Source organism: Brassica napus, chromosome A9 (genome assembly GCF_020379485.1).
Source record: "Brassica napus cultivar Da-Ae chromosome A9, Da-Ae, whole genome shotgun sequence".
Lineage (NCBI taxonomy): Eukaryota > Viridiplantae > Streptophyta > Magnoliopsida > Brassicales > Brassicaceae > Brassica > Brassica napus.
In genome coordinates this window covers 18,594,994-18,610,717 of record NC_063442.1, presented here as the reverse complement: position 1 = coordinate 18,610,717, position 15,724 = coordinate 18,594,994, and the positions used below count along the sequence as shown (strand labels likewise).

Sequence of the window (15,724 nt, the reverse complement as noted above, 5' to 3'; positions counted from 1 at the left end):
ACTATATTGATTTTAAAAATAGAGCATTTTTATTTTATCTTTCCTGCAAACCAATAAATCAGAAATATTCCATTATCATTTATATGCGATTACCTAAACATATCAAAAACTATATATACTTTAAAAGTAAAAATAAAACCCTTCAATATTTTATATATAGAGAACGATACTTATCTTTTTTTTTTTAACACTAAACGATAGTTATCTATATCTCACTAAGACTATCTCCAATAGCACATAAAAATTATATATATATATATTTTTTACTCTAAAATAAAATAATTATATTATAGAATTAGATTTGTTCTAATAGTTTTCACTCTATAATATAATAAAATATAAACTAAGTTGTTTTTTACTTTATATTTGAAGTAAAAACAATATTACTCTATATTTCACTCTATTATAAAGTAACTCTATTATAGTGTGAACTATTGGAGTAAATTCAGTTCTATAATAAAGTTATTCTGTTTTAAAGTGAAATATATAGATAATGTCTGTGGAAATGTCATAAAACATCCATCGATACGAATGCGGTTTAAATTCTTCCGTCGGATATGTCGTCAAGCCATAAAATAAATAATCTAGGGTTAGTAGAAAACTACAACAAAAGTGGACTAATCGGAATTGCTATCCAAAGGTACCAAACTATCACATAGTGACAAACATTGTGGTCTACCAAGTTGTCCAGATTATGGTTTGTATGTAAGCGCTTTTCTTGTTCAATGAATAAAACGTATTCTATAGAAGTGGCAGTCTCTGGACCGTCTTTCGTTTTTTCTTTATAATAATAACAGATAAAAGACACGACAGGATATGTAAATCAATATATATCACATAAGCATAGGCTACGTATATAATAGTACTTTATAATATGTATATAATATACTTTTGCCCACCTCAACTGATGAGTTAGTAGTCGAACACTTCAAGTGGAATCATAGTCATGGAAAAGGATACTACTCGGCCCATTCTATCCGGCGACTGTGACTCCAGCGATACCAAGCGGGTAAGAATGGCTGATCCGGGATCTACCGTTGACAGAGAGCGCAGGCCTGTGAAACTACAAAAACTCGAAGAGAACGGTATTTTGATTCCACAATGGGAGTCACTAATTTCCCATTTGCTTTTTTTTAATTTCATATGTTTTCGAATTTTCAAGAGTGTAGTTGAATTTCATTTAGTATAAAACTATCAGATTTTACATCAAAAGTTTTGAGATACGAATTAATTAAATGGGAAAATTGTTTTTTTAGAGCAAAAAAATAGAAACTATGTCCATTTAGACTAATCTCATATTTGTACCATTTTTGCCTATAATATCCTTTAATATTTCTGAAAATAAATTAAATAAATAGTTTTACAAACAAAAAAAATTTGGAAAAATAGTAACTACTAATAAAATACCTATATAAACTTAGTGGTATTCTTTTTCATTTTTAGAAATGTTTAAATCATAATTTCAAATTATGTTCTAAATAAAGTAGAATTGACATTCTACAAAGTAGAAAACAAAATCTACTTTTTTCATTGAATCTACAACGTTTAGAATACATGATCTACGTAAATAAGAGTTTTCTAAAAATATTTAGAATACACATTCCGCGCTTAACCTATCGATCTAAAACATGTAGAAACCAACTTCTACATATTTACTATAAATCTAAAACAAGTATAAACCGAATTCTACAGATTTACTGTAAATTTAAAACATGTAGAAATCAAAATCTACACATTACAAAAATTCTAAAAAATATGTAGAAACCGATTTCTACAGATTAACTGTATTCTACGGATAAGAATAATCTGTTCCGAAAAATAAGGAAAAAAATATTTGGAAATATTCAATTTCCTATTTTGAAAACCGATTTTTTTTTAAAAAAAACAAAAAATATGTGGAAATATTCTGTTACCATTTTTGAAAAATCGAATTTGTTAATAAAAGATCACTTACTAGCCATTTTTTTGGAAAAAAAACACTTATTAGCCTTTCTTCTCAAAATACCTAAATTTTCCTTTGATTTTTCACAAAGTTAGGAGCTTTTTCATATGGTTGGTACAATCTATCTACCTAACTCTTGTCTGTTTGTATGAATCTTCCATCAGATTCTTCTTCGTGCTCAGGATGATATATGTAAAATATGATTTAGTGTTCGGGGCCTATATCATTAATTTCGAATGTCCTCAGAATCCCATGAGATTGAAACGTCAAGCACTAAAGTAATATGTTAACACATTTGATGTCATGTGGAGCTGTTTCTTGGATCAGTTAGTGAACTCATAAACTAAACCCACAAAATGATATTAGACAAGCTTCAAATATTTACAGTGTAGTAAAACAAATAAAGAGCATTCTCTTCCATAGTAATAGCAACAGTAAAACAAAAGACATCAAGCCAAAAAAAACCCTTAAAGAACATTAGAAGAACCAAAGAAACATCACAAACTGAATAAGATCAACCTAGCTTCTGTTTCTTCCTTTTACTTGCTTCACAAGTATCCTGCATATTATACACTAAGATTTTTTCATTATATGTTTCAACAAACAATATCATAAGTCAAGACAAGATAGTCTAGACCATTAGCTTCAGACGTTTTCATCACACGAATCCTTTTAACCGAGGTGATGAGCATTCTAAGATATATACAAAACCCAGATTAGATCATTGTAAATCATTCATCAGACATTAAGAGATGGTTTTTAGTTCTTTTACCTCCATGGAACATCACCAACGAGCATCCAATCTCCTTCCTTATCTTCATAAGTACAAACTCAGATGATCCAACGGTTTGGTGAACTGACCCATTAACCCGATAGTACCAGGATTAGTGCCAAATTACATATCTTCTAGTGTCTGCGCTGGCGATACCAACATCAACAACAATGACACGAAATCAAAACTAACCAATCTCTTCAAAATATCGATTGACAAACCCGTATGGTAAAGCAAATTGATAAGATTACATACACATGTAACATAGATTAACTGTAGGTTCTTATGGTAATCACAAATTGATAAGAACAGAACACAAACACATATAACAAACTGGTGTGTTATTAAATCGATTGACAAGAACACAAAAACATATACCGAAGCACTAATCTATTTGCTTTTCACAGAACTATTATCGATTAAAGAACATGCAAAGAAGATTTAAAACAAAATAGGAATGAGAAGTGTCGATGTTACCTTCGTTTTACATGAGAGAATAAGAGATTAAGCCGGAGAAGAAGATACTAAGCCGGAGAAGAAGAGATTTACGCCGGAGAAGACGAGATTTGAGTCGGTATCTTCTTCTCCCCACCAATAGAGACCTGTTGACTTTGTCGCCACCAGAATTAGAGAGGCCTAGAGAATGAGACTGAAATAATTAGGGTTAGGGGTTTTGATTTGGGGATTTAAAAAAAAAAAAAAATTAATTGGTTCTGTATATTATATTAATTTAATGTATTACAGTTAGTTTTAAAATTGTATTTCGAAGGACTAAACTGGGATTTTCAAAATTATTAGCTTAATGAGACAATTGTAGGTTGGGATTATTCTATTAGGACAATGTTTATATTTTTTTGCTCTAAAAAAACAATTTTCCCTAATTAAATTAACTATTTTAGAAGGGAACACACTTAGATTGACCTTGATTGATTTTCAAGTGTATTTAACTATTTTTAAACCCTCCTAAGATTTGCTTTAGAGCCGTTGGTAATCAATCAAGGTCAATCTTAAGCACTGCCTCTATACGTCTGAAACTAAAGCATTCCTGGTGAATGTGTAAAGGTGGTACGTGTTAGTTTCCATGGTTAATATTGACATAAAGTTTTAAATGTCTTTCATTTAATTCTTATCAATACCTGTTCAGCTGTTCTCAAAATCTATTTACTGTTTTTTTTTTAAGTTTTTTTTTTTATTATACAAAACATACAAAAAATTATACCAAAAGTTTTTTTTTCCGCTGGCTACTAATACATATGTTCCTCTATATAATCAGGAGATGTAGGGTCGACATCAGGCGCAACAAAGGTCCCTGTCGATTCACAAATGGCTGACGTGACAATTAACGATCTAGACAGAAAAACAAACGCCGGCCACGGAGTAGTCTCGGTCATGGGACGGCAGAGAGCTATGACAACCGCCGTTTCCACCGTCGTTAATGAGATCCCGTCTTATGATATTTTCGGAATTTTCGACGGTCTTAGACTAGCTAAATTCTTTGAGGAGAGGCTGCGTCGGCTCGTGAAGGAAGAGGTAGCGTCATGCCATAGTCGTGGAGTGGCGGCAGACTGGAATAAGGTGATGAGCTCATGTTTTTCGGAAGCGGTGGGGACGATGAGGTCTGCGGCTGCCAAAGCTGTGGTTACGATTATAGGAAAAGAGGAGGTGATTTCGCTTTGTCGTGGCGGCGCAAGGGCGGTTCTTTACTCTAACGGCGGAATCGCTTTACCTCTTTGCCATATCCATATTCACCAGGTAATAGCTTTGCCGCATGCACTATATTACTAAGGATCCGAATATTGGCACACAAGTCTCGCAACCCATGTTACAAGAGTTCCGCCACTAGACAAAACCTTATTGGTTTTTTTTTCTGTACTATCAAAGGAAAAAAATACCTAAGTCAAACAAAGTATGTTTAAAAAAAAAAAAGAGTATAATATTCAATATACTATTAATTTGCATAATAAAATTAAAAAAATTCTAAATACTAGCGTTAAGAAGTCACTAATTGTCATAAACGTTTTTAAATAACCTTTTTTTATTCTACAATTATTGATTTTATATCCAGAAATCTATTTATTTTCTTAAAGAAAATCATCTTTTTTATTTTTTATCTGAATTAAGATGAAATACAAAAGGATATATTCCATATATAAAGCTATTTTCTAATTTGGGTCTAACCGAATTAATTTTTTTTGTGCAGAGTGGTGTGGACCAGCAACTGAAGATCCATAAGCGAACAATGATAGATGATTTCATAGTACTTGCATGCGAAGGTCTATGGAATGTCGTCTCCGACGACGACACATATCAGCTTGTCAAACGTTGTCTCTACGATAAATCTCCAGCGGGGTTAGAATTCTTTACTATATTAATTAATTTTTTTTTCACAATATTTTTATTCCTTAATACGCAAAAAAAAGTATTAAGTTCGTTTTTCTTGTAAACTAGTGTAGGCGACTTACGGAGTTTTAAGATTCAATTGAATTTTGTGTTTACTTCTTTTTTTTTTTCGTCAAATTTTTTTTGTGTTTACTTAAAGTGTCAAAATACGTAGATTATATAATTTTACGATGAGACTAATTAATGAACTCAAATAATAATTTGACAGAGGTACGAGGGAATCGAGTTCCACAAAGGCTGCCGTAATTTTAGCAGAGCTTGCAATTGCTAGAGGAAGCAAAGAAAATATAAATGTCATCGTTATTGATCTCAAGAGTTCTACTGTTTATTAGCCTTGCTTTATTTTCTAGTTGTGATGATTCTCAATTATTATTAGTTTTATTTCCCTTTTTTATATAGTAAGCATTTTTTTTCCTTTTTTTTTTTTCGTAACATCATTTTTTTCCTTCTTCTCATCTGTTTTTTGGGCTATAATTTTCCATCTTACATCCTTTTTTAGATTTTCCTTTTCTTTGTGTTTGTTTCCTTTGGTTTTTAGATCTTCGTGTTTTGTTCGAGTAGTTTGTTCTTTGATTTTTATTTTTATTTGATATATATATATAATTTACTTGGGAGTTTGCTTTTCTCACACACCCCTGGTTTTTATCAAAACAAGTTGGTAAATTAATGTATCTCATACAAAGCTGTAATGAATTATTGAATACAGCATATTGTTATATAAGAAAGCAACTAAAATAGTTGATGTTAGTGGAAGTACTGTGGGTGATGGGTGTAGGGTGTTTGTAGCTTAATTTTTGGGTTGGACTGGTTGATGATACCATGTCGCAATGTCTGTCTCTTGTACTATTTACCAAATGGTTTATATATATAACCTTTTTGAGGAAAAAAAAAAGTAGAAGTACTGTGGTGGCTCTGGTGGGCAAAAGACTTTGGTCCATCGAATTTTTAATTCTACCGTGAAACTGGACCGGAGCAACTTGATTCAACGTGTTTTACAATGCTTCGCAGAGACCACAAACAAAATCAACCGGCAGCATAGGACCGGATAAACACGTGCATGGTGGAGGAAGAGTCCGAAAGTAAAGCTCACAAAATGGTGTCAAACAACAAATTATTGTATTGATTTAGAGAACATAAACGAGCTGACGGACCAAACAACAAATTAAAGTCTTAAGAAAAACATGAAAAATGTGGCAGTAAATGCAAAGGGATTTGAGAATTTCGTATTAATAGTCAATAATAAACAAATTCAGAAATCACAAAAATTTGAAGAGATCGTCTAAACGAGATCGTCTAAATAAATTCTTTTAATAAATTTTCTGGTCATACGAACACGTCTAAGACATGAGAAGTCGTCTTGGATTTTTGGTGGTGGTTGTTTTTCTGGCTGTCGAAAGCGAGCTCGTCTGGAGCAAAGAGGTTGTCTTAGACTTCTGTGGTCTCTGTCTTTTTCTGACAGACGAACTCGTCCAGTGGGAGAGATCGTCCAAAACTTCTGTTGTGATTAAAGAGGCGATGTTTTCTTTATATATTTTTGACTGTTCATTAATGATTCTGACGCCTCCTATTCATAGTAAAAATACTGAATGTTTTCTTGTGCAATCGTCGACTTGCTTAATGGACCGAGCCTGATTTTGGACCTAGCATTTAATGTGCTCTTGTGATAGGTTCATCTCCAACAAAAAAAAACAAGCAGACAAAGATGTTTCCTGCAATTTGGAAGCTTAACACCCATCTAAGGTGAAAACATTTTGGCTACTGAGTAGCTCATAACGGTCTTTTCAACTGCATATGCATCTAGTAGAAGATTTTGTAAGAACCCAACGGTGTCATATATATTCATATCATCGAAACCAATTACGAATTCATGTTTAATACGTCACTTGGAAAGAAATACGACTCCTTTACCCTTTCAATGGTTAAAAATATGGAAAATGAGGAATAGTCTTTTTGTATGAGAACAAAAAAAGTCTTCATCAAATTTGTAATTTAGCAGGCTAAATTACTGATGGGCAGTAGTACAGCTATGATAAAAACCAGCCAGACAAAATGTGTTTGGTGACGAGCAGCTTATACTAAGGAACAGACGCAGAACTAGCTTAGTTTTGATCGACAATTACATAAATGGCCTTGATATTCATAAGAAAAAACTCAGAGCTCTCTCACAATGGACAGCCAAAACGTTGAATCAGTGTGTCCTCCGGCCACAGGGATATTCTTGCTCCGACTAAATCAATCCTTCTTCTGCCAAATGGAGTAGGAATATTTAACAACAAGAAGACATCTTTCTTTCATTTTTAATTGGAATATTTAGCAGAACAAAATATGATAAACTTACTTAGCTCATCGAAGGAGATCTTGCTAATGCTTTCCCCGTATTTGATCAGCCGAATCTTGCCTACAAAAGAAATCCTAAGTCAGCCAGCAAGAAACAGATAAAAGAATCGATGATGATCAGGATCAACATAAACATAAACATAGATACCATCACGACGAATGCAAATCTCAGGGATACTCTTCACTTCACTGCTGATGCTGTCATTATACACTCTAGTCTCAATATCACCTTCGACATAAACCGACGAGCTGTAACAAAGCACACCAGCAAGCAACTTCACTTCCAGTTCATCAACTGATAACATAATATATAAATCTAGCGAATAGAGAAGACAGGGAAAGAGATTGTGAAAGTGTAACATGTTATAAACTGGCCTTTGTACATAGCTAGCAAAGTGGTAATTGTTGTTGATTACTCGATACAAATCCTAGTTTGAACATACTAGCTTACTTTTTAGCGAGCTTTTGGACAGCGTAAGAGCCAAGCACTTCGTTGTGGACAGCGATTCTATGCCACTGAGCAGGTTTAGGCTGGTTAGTTGCTCCCATAAGCCTCTGATCAAACATGCCCCCTGTTCCAACAGTGAAGATGGTTACTGTCCGCCCGTTCCTCAAGATCTTCTGTAACGGTGCTTGACCTACCTTCCCACAAATGATGGCCTGTGCGAGCAAATCATAAGACATCAACAACAAGATAACTCAGGTCATGAATGATGAAGATTTGAGCATCAACTTGTACGGATTGAAATAGAGTAAAGAGTCTTTCCTTTTCAATAGGGTTTTGGCAGCAAGAAGCAATTTAGAGATCAATCTTGAGCAAGCAAGGAATAGATTAAAGATCAAGTTTATTTACCCGGTGGACACCGCGAAAGCCCCAACCTTTACGGGGATCAACACCCTGAGGCTGAAGCTCGGGTCTTTCTGAGATGGTTTCTTCGAAATCTTCTTCCAACCCTTCCTCGTCGATGGGACCAGTCGAGAACCAAGACCTCCCATGAAGCAGATGATTTGGGTGAAGAAGAGGAGGAGAGGATCTCAGAAGCTTGGAAACTCGGATAGCCAGTGAGTTCATCTTCTCAGAAATAAATGCGCTGTCTTCCTTCCTTTAAACCCTGACTTAAGCGTTTTAGGGTTTGGATGAATCTCACAAAAATTTGGTATCCATTTCGGAGGTAGACGACGACTGACAACCTAATTTTCTCTGATGTTACCAAAATACCCTCAATATCGACTGTTTGCCACGTCGGTAATTCCACTTTTTTTTTTTAATCCAGCTTTGGTTTAACTTATTTATTCCGTAACCAATATCCAATTTCTGGTTTAAAGTAAATTGGGATTTTGGTACAGGTGTGAGTTAATGAGTTCAAACACAAATTGAGAGAAAGTTTTAAATATGAGAGAAGAAACAACCAATAAGAAAATCTTGAAAAAGCAGATAATCATTTTGCATAAGAGATGTTCTCTTCAATATAAGCAAACTTGAACGTTTTTCCCATTTCTCAACTACTGAGTTAGTAGTAGTAGTATTCATCTACTACGCAGCAGCCTTGGTCTTGTTGTACTCTTCCACTTCTTTCTTGTACGCTTCCATTAACTCTGCAGCTTTTCCGTTATACATTTGCCTTTCTTCTTCCCCCAGTTCCTACACCAAATGAACCTCACAAATTAACAATTCAATTATCATAAAAATGACTCTAGACTCATCAGGTTTAGTATTATATACCTTCCATTTCAATGAAATGTGGGCTGTAAGAGTTGAATTGTTAATCCCAGGATGCTCCTCTGCCAAACTCTTTCTTGCATCTTTGCTGTAACACACATTGTTTATGTTAAGCAGTTTGAAAATAACATTATGAGATCTGATTGTTTGTGTTGTTGTATGGTTTTAGTACCAGAAGAGAAAGAATGAAGAGGCAGGCTTCTTTGGTTTGTTAGGATCAACATCCTCGTTCTTCTTCTTGTTCTTCGTTGTTTCTTTCTTCTTCTGCAACCGACATAGGTTAGTGACTTACTTAACACATAATCTCTTTTCTTACTTTCAGCTAAAGGGCATGCGAGTTGAAGTTAGTAAGTAACCTTTATGATGTGGTCAGCTTTCTCCTTCTTCTTGAGAAGTTGGAGAGCTTCTTGTTTGTGGAGTTTCATGAGTTCCTCTTCTTCTTTCTTCTGGCTCATCGCTTCTTCTTCCTTTGTCCTCTTATATCCTTCCATCTCTTCCAGATATATCTCCTTGTTCTTCTTTGCCATCTGTTACAAAAAGAAGTTACATAATCCGTTAGAATCTTTTACATTTTGACACAACAATGGCTACTGATGTGGTGGTTCCAGACCTTATCGTAGGGAGCCTTTTGTTCCTCAGACAAGTTCTTCCACTCCTCTCCCGTTAACTTTGCAACCTATCCGTTCATAGTTACACACAACTAAGCTCAACAGTTTCAAATGACAATTAAGCATAGAGGATTATGAATTTATTAACTTACCTCTATAACGCTCTTGTTATCTTCTCGTAAAACAGGCCTCCTCTCATTTGCATAGATCAAGTAAGCAGAGATGGGTTGCTTAGGCTTCAGAGGATCCTTTACCTTCCTACAAAAACGAGAAAAAAAAAATCATTCAATTTTGTTTGCCTTCAGTATCATCAAATCAGTTAAAAGAGTAAACTGTTTCTTACTTTGTCTTCTTATTGTTATCCTCCTGTTCAGCTTCTTGAACAAAGTGGAGATACTGATCAAGCAGCTCCATAGCAGTCTTCTGCTTTTGCTCATCTTCCAGAAGCTTCATTGCTTCTCTCTCTCGCTTCTCCTTTGTGATAACCTGGAGATAAGCTTCCTTGTCAGCCTTATACTTCTCCTCGTAAGGCTTCTTCTCTTCCACACTCAGAGTCTTCCACTTAGCACCGAGAATGTTGGAAGTCTCCTTGAAGTCCGAATCTGGGTTCTCCTTCTTGACTTCGTTCCAGTTATCCTTGCACCACAAGATGTATGGCGTGGAAGGTCTCTTGGTCTCAGGACAATCCTTCTTCTTCTTCTTCCCCTTCTTGTCGTCTTCAGTTTGTGCCAAAGATTGACAGAAAGCTAAAGTCTGTAACAGAGACAGAGTGTCGCAAAGTCATTTAACAGAAACAAGCATATTATGATTAAGTAACCAAATATCAATCTAGACTTGCTTAAATGGTTACCATGTTAGGCTTGAACTCCTTCATCTTTTGAAGCTTCTTCAGCTCCACCTTCAGCTTCTCCTGTTCCACGTCTCTCGTTTCGAGTTCCTCCTCCTTCTTCCTCAGGATCTCGTCCTTCTCCTTCAGCAGATCCTCTGTTTTCTCCTTCTCGATCTTCATCTTCTCCAACATCGCCTGCATCTCCATCAGGTCTTTCTCGTATGACTTCGTTTCTTTCCCCTTCGCTGGGGATAACAACGGTGACTCCACCATCTCATTCTTCTGCTTCAACGCTTTTCTGCTGTTTCTCGATTTCTTAGCCGGAGCAGGATCTGCGACTGTTGCCATTGAGAAAGAGCGGTTGAGAGAGAAATGGAGGCTTTTGAGATTTAGGGTTTAGTGAGTTAAGAGTAGTAGTCTATGTTGGGCGTTATATAGGAGGATAAGCAACGGTCAAATTTTCGAAATTCAAATTGATTTTTACTTTCCTCGATTTAAATACTCTCGTGGCCTCCGAGGCTGATGCAGATTTTATTTCTTACCTTTATGACTTTTGACCGTTTTGACTTTCCCTCTAAACCAACTTATAATTAACCGATTTAAAACGCCTTTTTTTGTTTTGTTTTGTTTGAACAACGGTTTAAAACACCCAAGGTTGTATTAGTTTTCATATATTTACTCGAAATCTCTTACTTTTGCATATATAACAGAAAACCCACGAAAAAATATCACTTTACAAAAATCGATCCATAATAATAGCTATCATGAACCAAACTGGGTTTTATAATTCTTCAATGAGCTCTATCCAACTTCTTCAACTTTATCAATTTACACGAAGACCAAACCGGTGTTTTTGATTCAGCCATTCACTATGATCTCCAATATAACATCGTTCAAGTAATCAATCGGACCAGGCAAGCACCAATGCAGACAATCGTTCTGTACCTTTGCGTTCTTGTCCTTATCAAACGGCCTGAACTCTCTATACGGACCCGGGTGCCCATCGGGTCGGGTCAGCAACATTCCGGCAAAGTCCAGAAGCTTAAAATGCCCAGCCTCCTGACCCATCTCTGTAACCACCCTCTCGAACTGACTAATCTCTACATCTCTCAATATCTTGTTCAAGACTTTCATCTCGACCTCATCCTCGTTCACCGGTTCTGTTTTCTTACAGGTCCCTCCGTTATGCCATTCACCGTTTTCAAAGTGATCAGGTATCGAAGTTCGGAAAAAGATCATGCCTTTAGTGTTGGATCTTGCGATGAAGTCCATCACATGGCGCAAGGACGTGTTGTAAGCATAGTCGAATCCTAAGTCCGTTATGTTGGAACTTTGCGGGCAGCCATGGCAGCCAACAAGAGTAGCATTCTCGTGGTAGACCGCGGTTTTCAAGAACCATTCCCCGGAAGAGATGATGGCAAAGTCAATGCTGGGAAACAGATCAGTCCATGTGTTGTCGAGTATATCAAGGTGAAGCTGGACTGCAGCAGATGAGACACCACTTGAGTCTTCAAAAATGGCGGCTTTAACAAGAAACGGTGACCAGATGTTGGAGATTGTCAGATTATGTAGAGGAAAAAGCCAACGCTTTGATCTGTACTCCTCGTCGTGGTACACTTCAACCGGTTTTTCAACCTGAAAAACAAAAACACTTATCACTTGAAAAGTCTACAAAGAGAAAGGATTAAAAGATGCAGTGCTTACAGTGGAGAGCATGCAAAGCAAAGACTCGACATGGTTACGCGAAATGGAGTCACCAATGAAAGCCCAAGACTTGTTCCTCATAAGCTGCAGAAACCTAAGAGCGTCGAAGCGGGGCAGGGAGCAGTCGTTAGGCTTCCATTTCCAGTAGAGAAAACCAGAGTCAGGACGGCCATTGGTAATGCAATTCTGGTGACTATCAACGACGACACCACATGAGCCATTGGTATAGATTGGTCCCAAAGGGTCTCTGATCCATTTCCCCGTGAAGAGATCACACTTCTCCACCTCAATATCTAATACAAACAAAAACAGATTCTTAATCATCACCACAAGTATTCAACACTTTTACAAAAAAAAAAACAACCATGAACACACACCTGAGGAATAGATTCAAACAAACGAATAAAGAACCATAACAACTGAACAAGCTTGAGCTAAATGATCGAATACTAATTGAACTAATCTCTCTAAATCCCTAGATCTCAGAAACAAAGAAGCTTAACGAATGTGATTGCTACGAGATTGTAGTGTGGTTGATAAATGAAGATGATGATCATACCGATGGGGAGGAGATCCTCGTTCTCCGATATGATAACAGAAGGAGGAGAGATCTGAGGATCGGAGATTTCGTTCACCGACACTTGGCCGAAGCGGACGGCGTAGAAGCGGAAGGCGAGACCGGTTATGAAAACGGCAGCGAGGACCTTGACGAGGAAGACGTTTTGGTGAAGAGTAGAGATTGATTCCCATTTTAGCTTCATCTTCTTCCTCCTTTCGCTTCGAATGTGAAAGAAGTTGTGTGATATATGGTAACTGGTGTTGACTCCGTGGATAAATAATAAAATCCAAAAAAGAATAATGAGAATTTAATGCCTGTGGGGTAATGCAATTAATACTTGAATATGATAATTAAGGGAAAATAATAAAAGCACTAATAAGGAATAGTATCATTCACTGATTGTGCAAGTGTATGCTCGACGTTACAAACTCCATGATGGGGATACAGTACATGGCCGGCTCAATATAATTAGGGGCTCTTGGGCAATTTCTTTTTTAAGCTACAATTATCAATTTTATTTTCTAAAAAATATTATTTTCAAATCAAACATTTAAAATTATGATTAAACTAACCAACTGTTTTGTTTCAAAAATATTTTATATTACTATGTTTATAATACTGTCTAAATTTAAACTAAAATTATATTTAATTCATCCATATTAAAAAAATATAACGGTGGAATGGGCCATGTGGCATAGTGATTGCTAAATTAAGCCGGCTCTGAACACTACATGGATATTTTGAGCCTAAAAGGCTTAAGGCATGATATAATCGACTTTACTGATTGTGAAATAAGTCTTTTGATAATTAATACATTTGAAGCAACACTAAAAATTAGAATTTATAAAAAAAAATTAAAATTTTAAAATTATAATTAAACTATGTTATTTAGTTGGACAAATATCTTGAATAGCCTTTCTTTTTAGTTTTTGTTTTCCAAATTAGTCTCTGAAAATCAGAGTGATTAAATAAGATTTTATTAAAGATATAAATGATAATTATGTCTTTATTTATAATTTTATTTAATTAATTATTATATATATAAAATCAATAAGTATTAAAAATTCGAAAAGTAAAAAAATAAAAAAATGGCTTTTTCAAAAATATTTCCTTTTCAAAGAAAATGAGAAGCAGTTTAAAAAAAAAATAGGAATACCTTCTTCAATGTATGATATATTCCTAAATCTGTAAATTTTTGCAGTAACCATAATCAAAGCCCATTATTTTTTATTTTTAATATAAGCCTATAACTAAATCTGTAAAATTTTATAAAAAAAATTATTGCTTTGTAAGGACGTTAAAGTTATATGAGTCTAATATAAAGATTGCTGGGCACAATTGTTTGTAATTATCACCCGTCTGTGGAGATGATAAGCTACAAAGACGTTTGTACTGGTCGAGATTCCGGGGTACGTACAAAAGCATCTGCCTCTTTAGACTATGTACATTGGTTGCATGTTTACAACACTCTATTTTCACTCCACATCATCTTCTCTCTCTTACATATCACATTCTCTTTCTTCCACATCACAATTCAACACTTACTCACTTTTTATTCTCTCCAATGGTTTTGTTTAAAAAAACTACAACACCCTATCTCATCAACTTTATTCATATTTTTATTTAATACATTTGTGATTATATATTTTAAGTAAAATAAATATTTTTTTTCTATGTCCAAATAAAATGAAACAAGTCTATATTTATAGAGTATGAAAAATGATGAATTTTGATATAAATTTTTTATATATATAATTATACTTATTATCAAATAATTGATGTTAAATAATTGAGATGAAAAATAAAAGTTAGTCTAAAGTAGATTTTTTTTTCTCTAAATATTGACCCAATCAATATTTGCCACGTCATGTAAAATGGACTCATTTCTATTTTACAACGGTGTTGATAAGTTTCAACACCGATTTTGCCACATCAGCTTTTTATGTTTTACAACAAACCATTGCAAGCTTATCAACAGTTGTTAAAATTTATCAACAGTTGATAAAACTACCATTGTAAGTAGTCTTATGAGGAAACTGCAGGGTGCACACTACAAGAAAACACAAGTTTTACGAGGACAGTTTTCCTCGTTACTTCGTCGTAAAAGCAGTGTTACGAGGAATTAGCGAGGAAACCGGTTTCGTCGTTATACGTTTGTCGTAACGCATATATCCTCGCTAATTCGTCGTAACATAGCGAGAAAATTATTTCGTCGTAAAAGCGAAGGAGAATATTTCGTCGTAAAGACCACGTAAAGCTTCCACTTAAGGACGTCGCTAAGTTTCCTCGTAAATACCACGAAAAACTTTCCTCGTAAAACCCACGTAAATAAATACTCGTAAAATAAACGTAAATACCTTGACAGCTTTCCTCGTAAAGTAAATGTAAATACCTTGATAGGTTTCCACGTTTTTTCCTCGTAAATTATTTCTCGTAAAAACCACGTTAAGCTTCCACGTAAAGAAGCCGCAAAATTAGCTACGAATTTACTTCGTTTCGTTATTTTATAGAAATATAAAATATTATAATTAAAAAAATAATTTAAATTATTTAAATTATTAAAAAAATTAAAATTCTTAAAAAATCAAAACCAAAATATTTTATATATAAATAAGTTTTGAATTCATAATACAAGAACCAAAATTAAAAAGAACTAAGGGTGGTGGTCGTTAATCGCCTGGTAGAATTCATCACTCCTCGCCATTACATCCGCCTCGGCATGTGAGTCGTCGGTTGGTGACTGGCCTGGGATAGGATTTTGTTGTCGCATGGTCCTCAACAAAGTCTCCCATTCCGGATTTGTGGCCGCTACAACGTCCAAGAAGCCCTCGAGTCCACCCATACGAGCTGTGA

General features: G+C 35.0%; 4 protein-coding genes and 1 long non-coding RNA gene across 8 annotated transcripts; 1 reads left to right on the top strand and 4 right to left on the bottom strand.

The window, feature by feature from the left end:
- The first annotated feature begins 869 nt into the window (after positions 1-869).
- On the top strand, positions 870-5,741 carry LOC106422360 (probable protein phosphatase 2C 54). 2 transcript variants are annotated; one of them, XM_048740845.1, is made up of 4 exons: positions 870-1,085; positions 3,988-4,466; positions 4,915-5,063; positions 5,323-5,741. In XM_048740845.1, the coding sequence occupies exons 1-4, from the start codon at positions 947-949 to the stop codon at positions 5,444-5,446; spliced, it is 891 nt and encodes a 296-aa protein (XP_048596802.1). In that variant the 5' UTR covers positions 870-946; the 3' UTR covers positions 5,447-5,741. The 2 variants fall into 2 exon arrangements, with proteins under 2 accessions (XP_048596802.1, XP_022545636.2); XM_022689915.2 differs by lacking the exon at positions 870-1,085 and adding an exon at positions 3,658-3,779.
- Positions 2,287-3,481, bottom strand: LOC106446746. 3 transcript variants are annotated; one of them, XR_001288840.3, is made up of 4 exons: positions 3,192-3,423; positions 2,715-2,855; positions 2,580-2,635; positions 2,287-2,501 (listed from the first exon to the last, which is right to left on the bottom strand). It is a non-coding gene; the product is annotated as an uncharacterized LOC106446746 (long non-coding RNA). The 3 variants fall into 3 exon arrangements; XR_001288839.3 differs by having other exon boundaries at positions 2,287-2,635; positions 2,715-2,860; positions 3,192-3,481; XR_001288838.3 differs by having other exon boundaries at positions 2,287-2,635; positions 3,192-3,414.
- Positions 5,742-7,040: 1,299 nt separating the features above from the next.
- LOC106422337 (single-stranded DNA-binding protein, mitochondrial) lies at positions 7,041-8,631 on the bottom strand. The gene is made up of 5 exons (XM_013863141.3): positions 8,305-8,631; positions 7,903-8,111; positions 7,600-7,700; positions 7,453-7,512; positions 7,041-7,358 (listed from the first exon to the last, which is right to left on the bottom strand). The coding sequence occupies exons 1-5, from the start codon at positions 8,521-8,523 to the stop codon at positions 7,342-7,344; spliced, it is 606 nt and encodes a 201-aa protein (XP_013718595.1). The 5' UTR covers positions 8,524-8,631; the 3' UTR covers positions 7,041-7,341.
- Positions 8,632-8,816: 185 nt separating this feature from the next.
- Positions 8,817-11,028, bottom strand: LOC106422284 (high mobility group B protein 13). Its single transcript, XM_013863098.3, has 8 exons — positions 10,630-11,028; positions 10,123-10,532; positions 9,932-10,037; positions 9,782-9,847; positions 9,528-9,698; positions 9,344-9,435; positions 9,175-9,259; positions 8,817-9,093 (listed from the first exon to the last, which is right to left on the bottom strand). Exons 1-8 carry the CDS (start codon positions 10,954-10,956, stop codon positions 8,986-8,988), a joined length of 1,365 nt encoding a protein of 454 aa, XP_013718552.2. The 5' UTR covers positions 10,957-11,028; the 3' UTR covers positions 8,817-8,985.
- A 254-nt stretch (positions 11,029-11,282) lies between these two features.
- LOC106422391 (protein trichome birefringence-like 23) lies at positions 11,283-13,131 on the bottom strand. The gene is made up of 3 exons (XM_013863188.3): positions 12,872-13,131; positions 12,313-12,605; positions 11,283-12,243 (listed from the first exon to the last, which is right to left on the bottom strand). The coding sequence occupies exons 1-3, from the start codon at positions 13,071-13,073 to the stop codon at positions 11,467-11,469; spliced, it is 1,272 nt and encodes a 423-aa protein (XP_013718642.2). The 5' UTR covers positions 13,074-13,131; the 3' UTR covers positions 11,283-11,466.
- Between the last annotated feature and the right edge of the window lie 2,593 nt (positions 13,132-15,724).